Consider the following 14,800-nt stretch of genomic DNA (forward strand, 5'->3'; position numbering starts at 1 on the left):
AATTAAAATTTGATTAATTCGATTTATTCGATTTACTATTTGTATACCTAAATCAAATTGATCTAAATCGAATTGAATCAATTTGATTTATATAAAAATATGCTCAAAACATGCACGTAATGAATTTTGATTTGAGATTCATGTAAAATTCACCTCCTTTTAGTTTATGAAGGTGTTTTACCCTTCTTATTATTATTATTATTATTATTATTATTATTATTATTATTATGATAAAATATATTTTTTATTTTTAAAATTTGTCAAAAATTTTAAAAATATTTTTAAATTTTATTTTATTTTAATTTTGTTAAAACAATATCTTATTTGTATCAAATATATTTCTAATAACTAATTTTTAAAAAGGTTTAGAATCAATTCACTAATAATTTTACAAAAACAATTTTTAATATAAATAAACTAGACACATAATTATGTCATTGGCTCCTAATATCAAGTATGAGAAAGTCTTGAGCCAACGTTTTTATTAAAATTTAGCTAGTACTTAATTAATATTAGATATAATTTTATACTATTAAAAATACTAATAATAACTAATTAATTACTATAAATTACAAAATTTACTGATTTTGTAGCACTTCTCATCAAATATTATTACTAAATTAGTTCTAAATTTAAAAATTTAGCTATTATGAATACAATTGATTCAAGTAAAAAAATTTTAAAATAAAATTTAACCAAAATAAAAAAAATATTTTTAAATTTTTTTATAAATTTTAAAAATAAAAAATATATTTTATCCTCAATTTTTATCTCCAATATTTAAATAATAATTTAAATAAATTGCTTCGGTAAGATTTTAGAAATAATTTTATATGTTCAGTATATATTAATTATTTATGACATTTTAATTTAAACTTTATTTTGATATATTAATAATCTAAATAAATTTTATCCATATATCCAATTTCTTTTTTACAGTCATAAATAGCCATTTATAAAATAATATAATTAAATAATACAATAATAGTTTAAAATTAAACTTTTTATTTTTCTTTTATTATTATTACGAAACTGGTGGGTGTTGTGGTGTGGGGACCAATACAGTTGCGTTACGCAGACGCACGTGACTAGCCATGGATAAAAAAATAAAAATAAAAATAAAAATAAAAATGACGTGTCAGTTACAGAGTAGAGAGTAGAGAGAAGAGGCCCATACTCTGAGAATCTATATAACGCTACGCTTCGAACGTAACGCTTCTCGGAATCTATAACTACGAACACAAACAGATCGGAGGGTCAATCTCATATCTCAACGCATTCATCATCATGGGTTTGCAGGTCTTTCTTCTTTCCATTTTTCAACCCTATCTTCTTTCTAATTGAACTCACTGCATCGAATTGATTAATTTGCTTTCGCATCATTGAATTTCTCTTTTTCGGATCCATGTCATTGTTTAAATCGTTGCAGGGACGATGAAAAAAGACTCGTTTTGGATTGATGTTTGTGTTTTTTGAGATTTTACCTGAAGTTTGTGGAAAAATTTATTGTGATGTTTTTGAATAACAGTCCTTTTGTATAGTCTCAGCATGATAGCCGTTTGGTTTAGTTTTTGGTAGTTTCTGTGGAAATTTATCATAAGCTCTGTTTTTTAGCTTCAGGACTAATGATTTGTGGTAGGAATCCCTTGATCTGAAGTTCCTTGTTTTTTAGCCACAGTGAAATCAAATTTATGGAAATATTGAGGATTGTTCTTTTAGAAGTTTAGTTTGGTTTGCATCAGAATCTTATTTCGGAGTAGTTTTATGCTTCTATGTTTATTATTAGGAAAAGGTTATGAGAATTTCTTTGGCAAGTTATAACTAAATTTTTTAGAAAATGTGTATTACATATAATTGTTTTATTTGTTTTTTATTTTATCCATATCGTCATCATAAAAAGAAAAATTCTTACTATTTCATTGAAAAAGTACTCTTCACGATAGCATGAACTTTTGGAAATAAGATTAGACTGGAACTTCGGAGAATCTCATTCTTTAGAGAGGGCATTGTTGTTGTGATGCAGGAGGATTTTGAGCAGTATGCTGAGAAAGCAAAGACTTTGCCAGAGAGCACATCAAATGAGAACAAGCTTATCCTTTATGGATTGTACAAGCAGGCCACTGTTGGACCTGTCAACACCAGTGAGTGCACTTATTCATATATTTAAATGAAGCAGATATATATCTACTTTCTTCTAGTCCTAACATTTTGATATTGACATCAACATTTTAGTCTCTGCACTTTTAGATTTTACTTCTATTTCATGCTTCCATCAAATTCTTGAATAAATTTCATTATAATTCATCTTATTCGGGTGAGCTGTGTTATTTGTGTATCTTCCTTGACTGATGAGAGGAAACAATTTCTACCTCATGAGCTTGAAAATATATATACATATATGAAAAATGAAAAAATCAGACACAATTTGTTCACGTTACTTTTTGTATCTCTGTCATGCTTTCCACTGTGGGTTGATTTTCTTTTTTCTTCTCTTATTTGATTATATGATGTGTACAGGCCGTCCTGGAGTGTTCAACATGAGGGACAGAGCTAAGTGGGATGCATGGAAGGCTGTTGAAGGTAAAAATCCTCTTCTCTTATAAGCTTCCTTTCAAAGAGATGCGCTTTCTTGTATACCAAGTCGACACATACGCGCACACTCCTCTACCTCTGTCGTTGGATATCTAGTATGTGTCATTGTGTCATCTTGGTATACGAGGCAAAATAAGTACACAAAACATTTTTCTTCCTTTAAGGTCAATTTATATGTTTTTGATCTTTTGGCAGGGAAATCCAAGGAGGAAGCAATGAATGACTACATCACCAAGGTGAAACAGCTGTTGGAAGAAGCTGGCCTCACTGCTTGATAACATTGTCACTATCACCTTGATGTCTTGCTTTCTGATTCTGTGCTAGAAAGTTGTTATTTAAGTGTTTTGGAAATAAACAATGGCAGTGTTTGATCTAGAACTCCCATCTCAAGAATGTATCATCTTATTTATGTTTGATGAATTAGATATGTTGGTTTGAGTTGGGTTATCTATATCGCTACAATTGAAACATCTATTAGAATTAAGACTATTTGAACTTTGGACTAAAGCTGCTTAATCTAGGGTTTTTCATTTTGAGATCTCTATCATATGAATGGAATTCATAGAATGCCTGATTAATTAACTCGGCCATTTACCTTTCTCGGATTATTGGGCTAAAAAAATGTGTGTTTATTGTCAATAAATTTTGGTGTTTTCTTCTATTTTTTCTTCAAAAAGTTGTGTATTTACCTTTAAAAAATTTGAGTTTATGTCAAAATTTTTATATTTTTGTACAAAAAATTATTGTGTTTAATTTTTAAAAAATGTATTAATCATAATTTTTTAATATTTATTGTTAATAAATGTATGGATTTTTTCTTTCAATATTTTTCTTCAAGTTGTGTTTACCTTAGAAAATTATGTTTTTATCATCACAATGTTTTTGTGCTTAATGTGAATAATTTTTTTTCTTTAATGTTTCTCTTAAAATATTGAAATTAATATTCAAAATGAAGTTTGAAATTTAACTCTTGACTCAATTTTGTTTTTTAATTTTTAATTGATCAAAATTATACCATGAAACTTTAAGGGGTGACTGAAGTTGGCCTCTTTACTCTCCTTTCTTCTTCTTCCTCCTCCTCGACTCTAAACCTCCTACCACTCCATTGCCACTACCCTCAACCATACCTTTTCAACTCCATCATTCTCACCACCACCACCACCCCCTTCTTATAGTTTCCGGTCCTCTGCACCTCAAGTATCATCTTATCAACTTAATATATAGCACGTTTATTATCTTGAACTTCAATCATGACCAAGTTCATCTCTCCTTTCTCACCCAATTATCATTCAATTTCCAAATCTAAATCATAGTTCAGCTTCTCTGTTAACAGTATACAGAATCTTTCCATAGCTTGTGCGTTTTTATTAGAAGAATGTGGACATATCGTTAATTTTTAGATATATAAGTATAGGACATACATTACTTCATATTATTCAACCACCTCTATAACCTGTCCAAAGATGAGATTAATATTGTAAGATGTGAGTATCATGGTTGGTGATAAATTGTGATTATGTAAAATCTCGCTATTGGGCTCCATTTTTTGGTATGTTTTATGATCAATCAAGGTCTTTATATTATTTCCACCTAACCTTGCTAAAAGAAAAATAAGAAATCCCATATCATTAGATGAAATCTCACACAATTAAAAATATTATTGATGATTACAAATCACAAAAATTACTGACCTTTAACATTTTTTTTTTTAATATTGGATTCAAGCCTTAGAAATAGAGAAAAATCCTGTCCAAAAAAATAATAAATAAATAGAGAAAAATGTATATTTTTTATGAATTATATATAATAAACGATATTTTAATAAAGACATTTGTATGCCAACTATTATGTTAATTTTAACGTTTTTTATATAAAAATAATTTAATTACAAAATTAAAGTAACGTAAGAACCTAATTAAAAGAAAAAAAATATAATGACCTAATTACAAATTTGATAAAATTATAAAAATCAACAAAATAATTAAATTTTATTATTTTTATACAGGTTTAATTTATAAAAAAGATGAACTAATACGCACATTAATACCATTTAATACACTAATAATAATGCATAATACTATCAACAATGATGAAGATCCTACAGAAAAATATATTACCGTCATTTAAAATAAAAAAAAAAAAGATAAAAAACCATAACTGCTATATTCATTTCTATATTTTTTTTTCTTAAAAGAAATTGTTTCCTTTAGCCTTCCCTTATCATAAAGAGGGCAATAAGCCATTTCTTATATTGTGTGAAATTTGTGATATATGTTTAGGTAAAATAGGAAATATCACTCCCATATAGTAATAATGAAGTAATGAACCCATCCTTCAATTTAATGGAATGCATGGGCCATGGGTGCCACCCCATATATTAAGAAAATAAAAATCTTCCCCACTTCTACCCTATAAAAAAAATGGAGACAAATAATTAATGAGGAGTACTTTATATTTGTTGAATGAGCAATAGTTTAAAACTTTAAATATTTTAAAAATATCTACAAGATGTGGTATGGTTTTAGAAATAAAAAAAATATTTCTTAAATGATATTATATTATAGTAGGAGTGAACACGGTAGCTGGTACCCGATTACCCGTCCGAATCCGAACCGAACCAATTAAATTGGTTCTGAAATCAACGGGTAATCGAGTCCAACCCAAACCAAACCGATGACTTTTGTTAGTGATTGGTTTGGATATCGGTTTTGAGGGTGCGGAACTCGAACCAATCCGTAAACACGATCATATATTAATTAAATAAAAAAATATATATGGCTTTTTCATTAGACAATAATTATTCATTATTAATATGTTTGGATTTTAATGAGTTTAGTTTTTAATGTATTTGGTGTTTAACATGTTTGGATTATTTCTATTGATGTTACATGTTTATTGTACTTGTTGAATTTTTAAGATAAAAATTTGGTTTTTTTTTATGAATTTCAAAGTCATTGAGTATCCAATTATCCAAACCGAACCAATCCATTCTTAATCGGTTTGGTTTGGTTCGGTTCGGATACATGTAAAAAAAATACAAATCCAAACCAAACCAAACCAATTACATTTTGATCGGTTCGGTTCTAATTTACCATAAATCCGAATCAAATCGACCCGTGCTCACCCCTATATTATAGTTATACAAATGCAATCACACCACAAGAAATTATTAAAAAAATGAATCATTTGGAGAAAAGGTGAATCAAACTAATACAATGTACTATATATTTTTTTGTTGCGACAAACTTAGAACTAATTTATTGTGAATCTAAATTTTATTTAAGTGTCTCTCGTTCATAGAGTTTTGCATTCAAAAGTAATATTTGAATTCCCACACTTATTTAAAGGAACCAGTCCACACAAGTTGGTTCAATATATTACATATTTAATTCCCTTCTTTACCTTCGAACAAAACCACTTTGGACAACAGCAATTTGCACCATATCAATCCCTTGGCGTGCATTATTATTATTATTATTCAAGCCATAACCACTATGATCACCAAAAACATTTAAAGGGCCATGGTTGAGCCCCACCGGCGACGGCGTGGCGCTGGCGCGGCAAACGGGACAACTTGTATGAGAATAGAGCCACATATCAATGCATGGCACGTGAAAAGAGTGCATGCACTCCGGCAAAGTCTTCAACTCCTCACCCTCTTCAAAATCTCCCAAACACACGGCACAAGTGCCGCCACTGCCGCCACAATCATCAGCCTCTTCGCCGTTCTCATTAACCTTTTTCTTGTGATACTTATGCGACGGAATCAAATGCGCCACAGAAGTAGAAGTGCTTGGTTCACCACCATCTTGTTGATGTAGATTTTGCTCATTATTATTTGAATTTTGCCGGTTATTGCAAAAACAAATTGCTATGAGATGGTAAATTGAGACAACAAAAGCAGCTGAACCCATTGCAAGAAGTAACACAACAATGTTGTTAGATAATGGATTACCTTGGCCACCACCACCATCGTTATCCATAGATCATATCATAGATATCATGTGATGATGATGATGATGAAGGTATAATAATGAATCATCATAGGTCTACAAAGATATGTATGTGATTGAAATGAATTTGAGGCATTAAAAAAATTTGAGCAAAAGTGACAAATTAAATTAAATGCCAGCCTAAGACGACGGCTACAATGTTTTAATGTGTTCAATTATTATGTGTTTGGCATGTGGCGGTGAATTCAAAGAGGTTGGTGTTAATTTAATGACTTGTGATTTAAGTTTTGCTTCTTTTTTTTCTTAATTTGGTCAAACACAAGAAATTACAAGGAGATACTCTTACATGCTAAGGAAAGTTGTTGTGCATTTAGCTGATGACTCTGTTTCATTTCAATACCTGTGAATTACTCTAGTAGTTTGTTAAAGGACTTCAACAAATAAATACAATTAGGTACTTATTGGGTAAGCATCCTATGATGATGAGAAAATTGTGGAGACAATAGGAACATAATAGACATATCTAAGGAAGGGGTGTGCAATAACGGTTTTGAAACAATCTCTGTAAAAATGTCTCTGGAGCAATAATGTTGACTCAAGAATAGTTTGGGATGAAAATGATTTTTCAAACTACTATCAAACTTGGTTAAAGAGAAAAAGACAAATGAATTTTTGATTTTTTAATTTAAAGAAACATAAATTTTTTACTAATTAAAAATATAAAAATCTTTTAGTTTTTAAAATATAAAATATTTAAGTCTCTTTCTCTAAAATATAAAGATAAATAGGTCTTTTAGAAGAATTTAGATATCTCATTTTTTAAAAAGAAATAAATGACCATTTGTACCCATAAAAGATGAAAACGCTGACAAATGTACCTACACTAAATTGAAACTAAACTTATACCCACGCAAGATGTCTTCCGTGTGATAAAAGTACCCTATCTTTAGAGGATTGGCGTGCCACGTAGGGTACTTTTGTCACATGGAGGACATCTTGCGTGGGTACAAGTTTAGTTTCGATCTAATGTAGATAATATAGGTATATATGTCAGTGTTTTCATCTTTTATGGGTACAAATAGTCATTTATTTTTTAAAAAGTGATAGACGTTTTGTATTTTTAATTAATCAATAATATGTTTATTTTCAAAATAAAAAGTCAAAGACGTATTTGTGGTTTTCTCTAAATCTTATTGTATTCGTATATTTTGTCTTGAAATATTTGCTAAATAAGTCCAAAAGTATATCTTAAGTTTATTATATTTATGAGTGTGACATTGCAGGCTATTTTTTTTTATATTGTAACAACCTGTGTGATGTACCCCAATATTTTAGAATATGTGAGTTTTACTGTGCTATGAGATATTTTTTATTTTTTAAAAGGCACAAAATGTCATATAAATATATTCTTTTAAATTCATTAAATACAAAACGGCAGTGCCGTTTTCATTAAAAAATAATTAAAAAATTTTTACTCCACAAAACAGCAGAGTCGTTTTGCATATGATCAATTTTTTTAAAAATTGGAAGATGAAAAACTTCAATGATTACACCAATGGAAGCCCAATATTAAAAAAAAAAGTTCTGACATTGCATGGTTTAATTTTTCTTTTACAAAATCTAAATTTGAGATCTAAGAACTGATACGAGAATTAAATGGTAAGCTGATAAGCTCTTTGAAAACCTGCACCATTATGCTAAAGTTCTAAAGTAGCCATCACCAAAGTTACGGACATGTAAAATTAAATATTTAAATTTCGTTGAAAAAGTTAGATGAATATATTCCATAAAGGGTAAAGTATATTTTTTGTCCCGGAAGTTTGACAAAAATTTTAAAAATATCCCTAAGTTTTATTTTGTTTCAATTTTGTCCCAAAAGTTTTCGATTTGCATCAAATATACCCCTAACAGCTAATTTTTCAAAAAATTTAAGACCAATTTAACAATAATTTCATAAGAACAACCCTCAACACAAGCAAATCAAGCATAATTTTCATGCATTATTGTTAGATTGGTCTTAATTTTTTTGAAAATTTAGCCAGTAGGGATATATTTGATGCAAATCGAAAACTTTTGGGACAAAATTGAAACAAAATAAAACTTAGGAGTATTTTTGAAATTTTTTTCAAACTTCAAGGACAAAAAATATACTTTACCCTTCCATAAATGATGTAAAGACAACCACCTTGGCAAATATAAAAAAAAAAAAGAAATGAAGGTTTGTCCCGTTCAAACTAAGTATTATTTAAACGCATAACGTGCATTTTAACAATCGGATAGTTCAAATCAGTATATGCATAAAACAACAGAAATCTGACGGTTCCAACTTCCAAGTATATGAAGACAGTGCAATTATATATTTATATTCCTAGGTATGGATAGACCATATAGGCTTCATTTTTTCTTTAGTCTTTATTCATTCTTAAAGCAACTTAGTTGTTTTGGCCCTACCACCTTCTGTGGCAGAGCTTTTTATCAATCAAGCCATCCATTGAATTGAATGCAGAATGCAATAACTTTAATCATCGGTTGGTACCAATATTTATGTAACTTCAATAAACAAAGAAGAAAGAGGGAAAAAAAGTTTACAGAATATGATATTGATATCCCAAGGAGTCATTGCATTTTTTTCCCCTTAGGCACCAATATCTTATCATCTTATCATGTTATCATAAGAATATAAGATTGACTAATTCAATTTGAAAAACTGAGTATCATTTCCTCAAACCAAGGCTACTTAAAAGGCAATGAACCTTGTTCTTATAGAGGAAGAAATTTTATGACAAAGACTAACAATAGAAGTGGACCAATTAAGAAATAGGATTTTGAATACTTTAAAGTGAGAAAATTGATAAAATAGTAAAGTAAAGAATTAATCATCATTAATTTTGTAACTTCTATGAAATATGAGCTACACCATCTTAATTCAATAATGATTAACTCCTTTCTTTACTACTTTATCAATTTTTTTACTTTAGAGAATCTTGATCCAAGAAATGGATATTATAACTTTTAACTTTTTGTGTTCTCTTTCGGCCCTTTTCTCTTTCTCTTCCCTTTTTTTACTTTGAATATTTTGGATTGTGGTGTTTTTCTTGGGATTTATTATAGGAAGAATTTCAAATGTTCCAGTTGTTTTAACCGTTGATCTGAATTATAAAAAATATATATAATATATATTAACTGAAATCAACAGTTAAAACAACTAGAACACCGGACACTTGAAATTTTTCCTTTATTATATGATGATGATTTTTCAGTAAGTTCCTTCTTTCTTGACCGTTACACAATATATACAAATTGGGCTTGCATTTAAGATGGATGTCCTCAATGGGGGGGAAAAGAAAGGAGAATAATTAACATACCAAAATAAGTAGATCTGGCATGATTTCATTTTACAGGGATATCCAGCTACCACTTTTATGCATTGAAACATATACATAGCAAAATAAGATAATTTGGTTAGATTTAGAGTGGTGAGGTGAGGCTTCCTAAAAGTCACTTAAGACTCTATTGAACAAAAGGGTATCTAGAAATGTAATATTCTCTTACACGTGATGCACCATCCCTTGCCAGAATCCCCTCAAGATCACCAATGATTCTGGCCAACCATATCTCCAAATTCCGCTGGATCTCTTTCAAGTTGTTCCTGATCGAGTCCAGCGACCGCCTTGCAGTTGGCATGGTCTCGCTCCTTAGCTCGTCCCTGTAATGGCTCTTCCCAATTTCAGTTTGCAAACCCATCAGTTTCTGTCCGGTTTCAGATGCGCCCTGCTGAAGCCGAAATGCTTCAAGTAAGAACTCCGTTTGGGTTTGTGCTCGAAATTCTGAACTGAGGGAGGGTTCGGAGGGATCACTACCCTGCTGGAAAAAAGGTGATGTCAGCAATGAACAAGCTTGACACAAGCCTGTTGTTTTGCAGAAACATACATGCAAAGTAGTTGCAGCCAACTTCAAAGTCAACTTTCTTCATGTTGCATCATGCTTGCAAGAATTGAACTCAGATTTTGATGTCTGCCTTAATTATATGCACACATTATAACAACGTAGCCTATGATTTCCTATTTCTGGGATCAATCACGGTTCACAAAAAGAATAGAACTTAACAAACACTAATTTTGAATAGACATTGACAGTGAGCTTTCCCCAACCACCAGACAGACCTTTGCTTTATCTGTTTATCCAATACACTTAATTGTAGCACATGCATAAAATATGGTATGTACTCATACAGCAACCATTAATTATATAAGCTGATTGACATTAGGAATTGGTTATCAGAGTTTCACCATTAATTATATACAGTTCTGATCAGACTGCTAACATTTCAAAACACGTAGGTGGCTGACTTTAAATGATTGGAGAATGAAGTATTTTTACATAAAAGGGATATAATTCAAATCCCAATTTATGGATTAATTACTAGTTGCAAGATTAGGGGGTGAACTTGAAGCTTGAGGCTAGAGTTACTTACTATTCTCCTGCATAAATCATCAATCTTTTCTGAAAGCACTTGATATCTCTTGGTCTGCTTCTTTATTAAGGACGACACTTTGGATAGATCACTCTTACTGATCTTCTCCAAATTCAATAATTCCTGTTCAAGTAATTTGAGTTTAGAGGTCACTCCCGCAGAATCACCTTCTACCTTCCAAGGGGACTCCCTTCTGGACCAAGAACACTCACCCTCAATTAGTTGCAGATTAATGCCAATGCAACAGAAATTATCAATGTTAGGGTTACCAACTATTTACCTTGCCACAAAATGCTTGGTATTGTACATAGATTCAAGGGATTCATACTGTACATCCTGCAAGAGTAAACATCTACTGTTCAGAAATTGACAAAATGACTGATCAACAACATCTTTATATGAATTGCCAAGCAAATTTCAGTCAATTGACTTTCATAAACACTTAAATTGCTTTCAGGATATCCCATGTGATTAAACATTTAATTGATAACTACTCAATTTTTATTGCTTTTAGACCATCCCTTCTGATAACACATATAACTACTCCTTTTAATTGCTTTTAGTTTTATGGCATCCTATGCCAATGGATTTATGGCTTTGAGAGGCTCAGAAAAGCCATCTTTCAGATCCAAATAATTCAATCCTAGGTCCATTACAACAAAGAAAAACACGAAGTAATTTGCTACTTATTTTATGTGCAAGATGCAATCTAAAATCAAATTAAAAAATGGTAAACTACAGTTGACCTCCCCGAAAAAAGTGATATTAATATATGAAATCCCTTGATCCTTTATGCCTACATGCCTAAACTGACCTGAGTGTCATGTTTGGTAGGGAAATTCAGTGTCATATTTTGCAAAATAAAGTGATATTGTGTGTTGTATAAAACCTAGTGATGCAAATGAACGGGTGTGTATCCTCAAGAGAGTTTGCTGTAATTTACAGACACAAATTTACCATAGGAGACACCAATAATGTTAGAGCTCTACGGAACATATCACCCCTTATGGGGATTTCACATATATTCTCAATCCTACAAGCAACATTGTCACTTTGTCAGTACCTTTTACCACAGCTTTATCCAAATATATTAATCCAAGGAGGTAAAAATTTTTCATAGAGGAACGTAGCGAATGAGTTAGTAATTAATAGGCATTAAAACCACAAGCGCAACAAGCAACCGGGAGAATGATACCCCTAGATTTCAGCACTAGATAAGAAAAAGTGATCATCGCCTCTGCTGAAAGTAAAGTGGACCAACCATGCAAATAGCAACACCAACGTAACAGTAACACCACATAACAGTACCAAAAGTGATACAAGAGAAAAGAAAAAGATGGGGGTGCAAAAGCAGACAAATAACACATGGATGCATGGCTCCACCATCATGAACCATTACGAAACCAAAACCAACTCCATCTGAACTTGATAGGAAAAAATAAGACCCTTTTAGGACCCATTAAAAAAAGCAACATCTTTATCTTTCAGTAGAAGAAATGAAGAAAGAAAGTCAAGCCTAAAACACAGTTTTTTGCTGTACTAAGCACCAACACAAACACACGTCTCCTCAGAAAAATAAAAAACCACTAGTTTGAAAAATTGGGTTAAAAGAATATAAGCTGTGGTAAAAGGAACAGGATACTGTGTTTCCCGAGCCAGTCCAAAAGTTGATAATGATCTTTCGTTAACAAAAATAATAATAATACCAATAAAAGGGGTGTCACTTTATGCGGTGAACTACACTGTAATAAGTTAATAATCATACCATATAAAAATACAAAATCCCTCCCCCACTTTAATTATTGGCTTGACTGTGGACAGCCTTGTAAAAGAAATGTATAGGAACAAACTACACCAAAAGCTAATTCAAGTTAATTTTTTTGTATTTTTAGTTTTAAAATTTGAAAAATTAAGATAATAGGAAGCTTTTTTTTATAATAAATAATAACTAAATCGATAATACTAATAAGACCAAAAAAAACAGTCATAAGTCATAACTTACTTTATTTATTAATTATTAATTATTATAATAATTAATAAATACTAAATAAAATAAATTTAAACTGTTTTTTATTAATTATTTTTTTTTACCAAATATTTTTTAAACCAATAAATAACAATTAAAAATAATCAAGGGTTCTAATTATCAATCTGAATTCTTAACTACACTATCAAAACAGCAGTGTCAATGTCCAAGCCTTAATAAATTCTCTTAAACATGTCCTAACTAGTAAATCAATCTCTCTCTCTCTCTCTCTCTCTCTCTCTCTCTCTCTCTCTCCTCAGTATTTAGGAATATTTTCAGATAAAACAACATAATTATGCTTAATTATGCATTATGATATCACAAATTATGTCAATAGACACGTCATTAAAAGACTTAAGAACAATAATAATTGACATTAATTTTGGTTTAATGAAGGGGAAAAAGGTAAAAAATAAAATAAAATACGAAGAAGATGGAGGAGGAGGAAATTTGAAGGAACCTGGAAAAGGGAAGCTTTTTCCGCCCAGAATTTGGAAGATGCAGAAGCCATAAACTCAGAATCAAAACCATTTCCAAGAAACTCCATAAACCCACCACCATGTCCATGATGCGATGCATGTTCATTCTCATGCGCATAACTAACAACTTCATCTTCCTCCACCACACTCTCTTCTTCTTCTTCTTCTTCTTCCTCCTCCTCCTCCTCTTCCTCTTTCTTGAACCACTCTCTACTATTCCCCGCGACCACACCGTAACTCTCCCTGCTCCCGCACCCACCGAACCTCTCCTCCGCCTCAACCTTCTCCCCATTTCTGACCCTCGACCTCGACATGAAGCTCATTACCTCGTCCCTCTCTTTCTGGAGCTCGGTGAGGGTTCCGCGGAGGCGTGAGATTTCATCGGCGGCGGCGTCGATCTGGCGAAGGAGTCGCTTCTCCTCTTGCTGCCACGCGTTGCGGTGAGAGGCGAAGATCTCGACGACTCTAGCGTTGGCTTTGGAGTCTTCTTGCCTCCTCCACCGCATTTCTCTGAGGTCTGCTTGGAGCTTGTGAACGAGGGAGACAGTGTTCTTGGGGAGTTGGGCCAGGAATAGGCCCAGGCCCAGGCCCATGTAGATTGAGATGAGCTTCTTCATATTACGACGTTCCTCGTCTTGTCTAAGTAGTGGCGGTGGTTGGTCCTCTTCCTCTGCCATTTGGGAATGAAGATTTTAATTTTGAAGGTGGTTAGTGGTTAGTGTGGAATCTGTAACAGAAAAAAGATGGAAAAGAGAGTGCAGAGTGCTGAGTGAACCTAAGTAAGTTAGCTACAAGCTACTACACAGAAAAAAGAACATTGCCTTTTTGTCATTTCTCTTTCTCTTTCTCTTTCTCTTTCTCTTTCTGCACCTCCTAACCCCTATCTCTCTATAAGATATTTTAATTCTACTATATTCATGTTCATAATCAGAAATATTTGGCAAGCAAAGAAAACAAGCTAAAACAGTTATAACTTGCCTTATTTAATATTTATTAATTTTTATGATAATTAATAAATATTAAATAAAATAAATTTTAGCTGTTTTTTTTTTTGTCTTTCTAGTATTATCCGTTCATAATATAAAGAGAAGTGAAATATTAGCCATTAATATTTAGTTATCAATTCAATTTTTTTAATTTTAAATTTAATAATATTTTTTATTTTTAATATAAATTATTATTTTGATATTTAAAAAATTTTAGTTTTTAATAAAATAATATCTAAAAATTAATATTGGCAAAAAAAAGTCAATTTTATAATTAAAATAATACATTT

At 31.1% G+C, this 14,800-nt stretch overlaps 3 protein-coding genes across 6 annotated transcripts; 1 reads left to right on the forward strand and 2 right to left on the reverse strand.

Annotated features, from left to right (window-relative positions):
- The first annotated feature begins 1,143 nt into the window (after positions 1-1,143).
- ACBP6 (acyl-CoA-binding protein 6) lies at positions 1,144-3,099 on the forward strand. The gene is made up of 4 exons (XM_016345757.3): positions 1,144-1,299; positions 2,024-2,141; positions 2,518-2,580; positions 2,788-3,099. The coding sequence occupies exons 1-4, from the start codon at positions 1,288-1,290 to the stop codon at positions 2,865-2,867; spliced, it is 273 nt and encodes a 90-aa protein (XP_016201243.1). The 5' UTR covers positions 1,144-1,287; the 3' UTR covers positions 2,868-3,099.
- Positions 3,100-5,887: 2,788 nt separating this feature from the next.
- On the reverse strand, positions 5,888-6,752 carry LOC107639941 (RING-H2 finger protein ATL52-like). The gene has a single exon (XM_016343501.3). It carries the CDS (start codon positions 6,573-6,575, stop codon positions 5,991-5,993), a length of 585 nt encoding a protein of 194 aa, XP_016198987.1. The 5' UTR covers positions 6,576-6,752; the 3' UTR covers positions 5,888-5,990.
- A 3,130-nt stretch (positions 6,753-9,882) lies between these two features.
- Positions 9,883-14,426, reverse strand: LOC107642416 (Ribonuclease P protein subunit P38-like protein). Of its 4 annotated transcripts, none has more exons than XM_016345761.3 (4): positions 13,506-14,426; positions 11,300-11,355; positions 11,020-11,212; positions 9,883-10,406 (listed from the first exon to the last, which is right to left on the reverse strand). In XM_016345761.3, the coding sequence occupies exons 1-4, from the start codon at positions 14,199-14,201 to the stop codon at positions 10,056-10,058; spliced, it is 1,296 nt and encodes a 431-aa protein (XP_016201247.1). In that variant the 5' UTR covers positions 14,202-14,426; the 3' UTR covers positions 9,883-10,055. The 4 variants fall into 4 exon arrangements, with proteins under 4 accessions (XP_016201247.1, XP_016201244.1, XP_016201246.1 ...); XM_016345758.3 differs by having other exon boundaries at positions 9,883-10,409; XM_016345760.3 differs by having other exon boundaries at positions 9,883-10,409; positions 11,020-11,209; positions 13,506-14,416.
- Between the last annotated feature and the right edge of the window lie 374 nt (positions 14,427-14,800).

This window comes from Arachis ipaensis, chromosome B5 (genome assembly GCF_059453495.1).
Source record: "Arachis ipaensis isolate K30076 ecotype BB chromosome B5, ASM5945349v1, whole genome shotgun sequence".
NCBI lineage: Eukaryota > Viridiplantae > Streptophyta > Magnoliopsida > Fabales > Fabaceae > Arachis > Arachis ipaensis.

What these genes read in the sequence shown, in the direction of transcription:
- ACBP6 (XM_016345757.3), top strand. An exon ending in TGTTGGACCTGTCAACACCA is followed by an intron (nt 2,142 to 2,517) that starts GTGAGTGCACTT and finishes TGATGTGTACAG; the next exon opens with GCCGTCCTGGAGTGTTCAAC. An exon ending in TGCATGGAAGGCTGTTGAAG is followed by an intron (nt 2,581 to 2,787) that starts GTAAAAATCCTC and finishes ATCTTTTGGCAG; the next exon opens with GGAAATCCAAGGAGGAAGCA.
- LOC107639941 (XM_016343501.3), bottom strand. Translation starts at nt 6,575, where the DNA reads ATGGATAACGATGGTGGTGGTGGCCAAGGTAATCCATTATCTAACAAC.
- LOC107642416 (XM_016345758.3), bottom strand. Translation starts at nt 14,201, where the DNA reads ATGGCAGAGGAAGAGGACCAACCACCGCCACTACTTAGACAAGACGAG. An exon ending in AAAAAGCTTCCCTTTTCCAG is followed by an intron (nt 11,356 to 13,505) that starts GTTCCTTCAAAT and finishes TTACTCTTGCAG; the next exon opens with GATGTACAGTATGAATCCCT. An exon ending in ATGATTTATGCAGGAGAATA is followed by an intron (nt 10,410 to 11,019) that starts GTAAGTAACTCT and finishes CCTTTTTTCCAG; the next exon opens with CAGGGTAGTGATCCCTCCGA.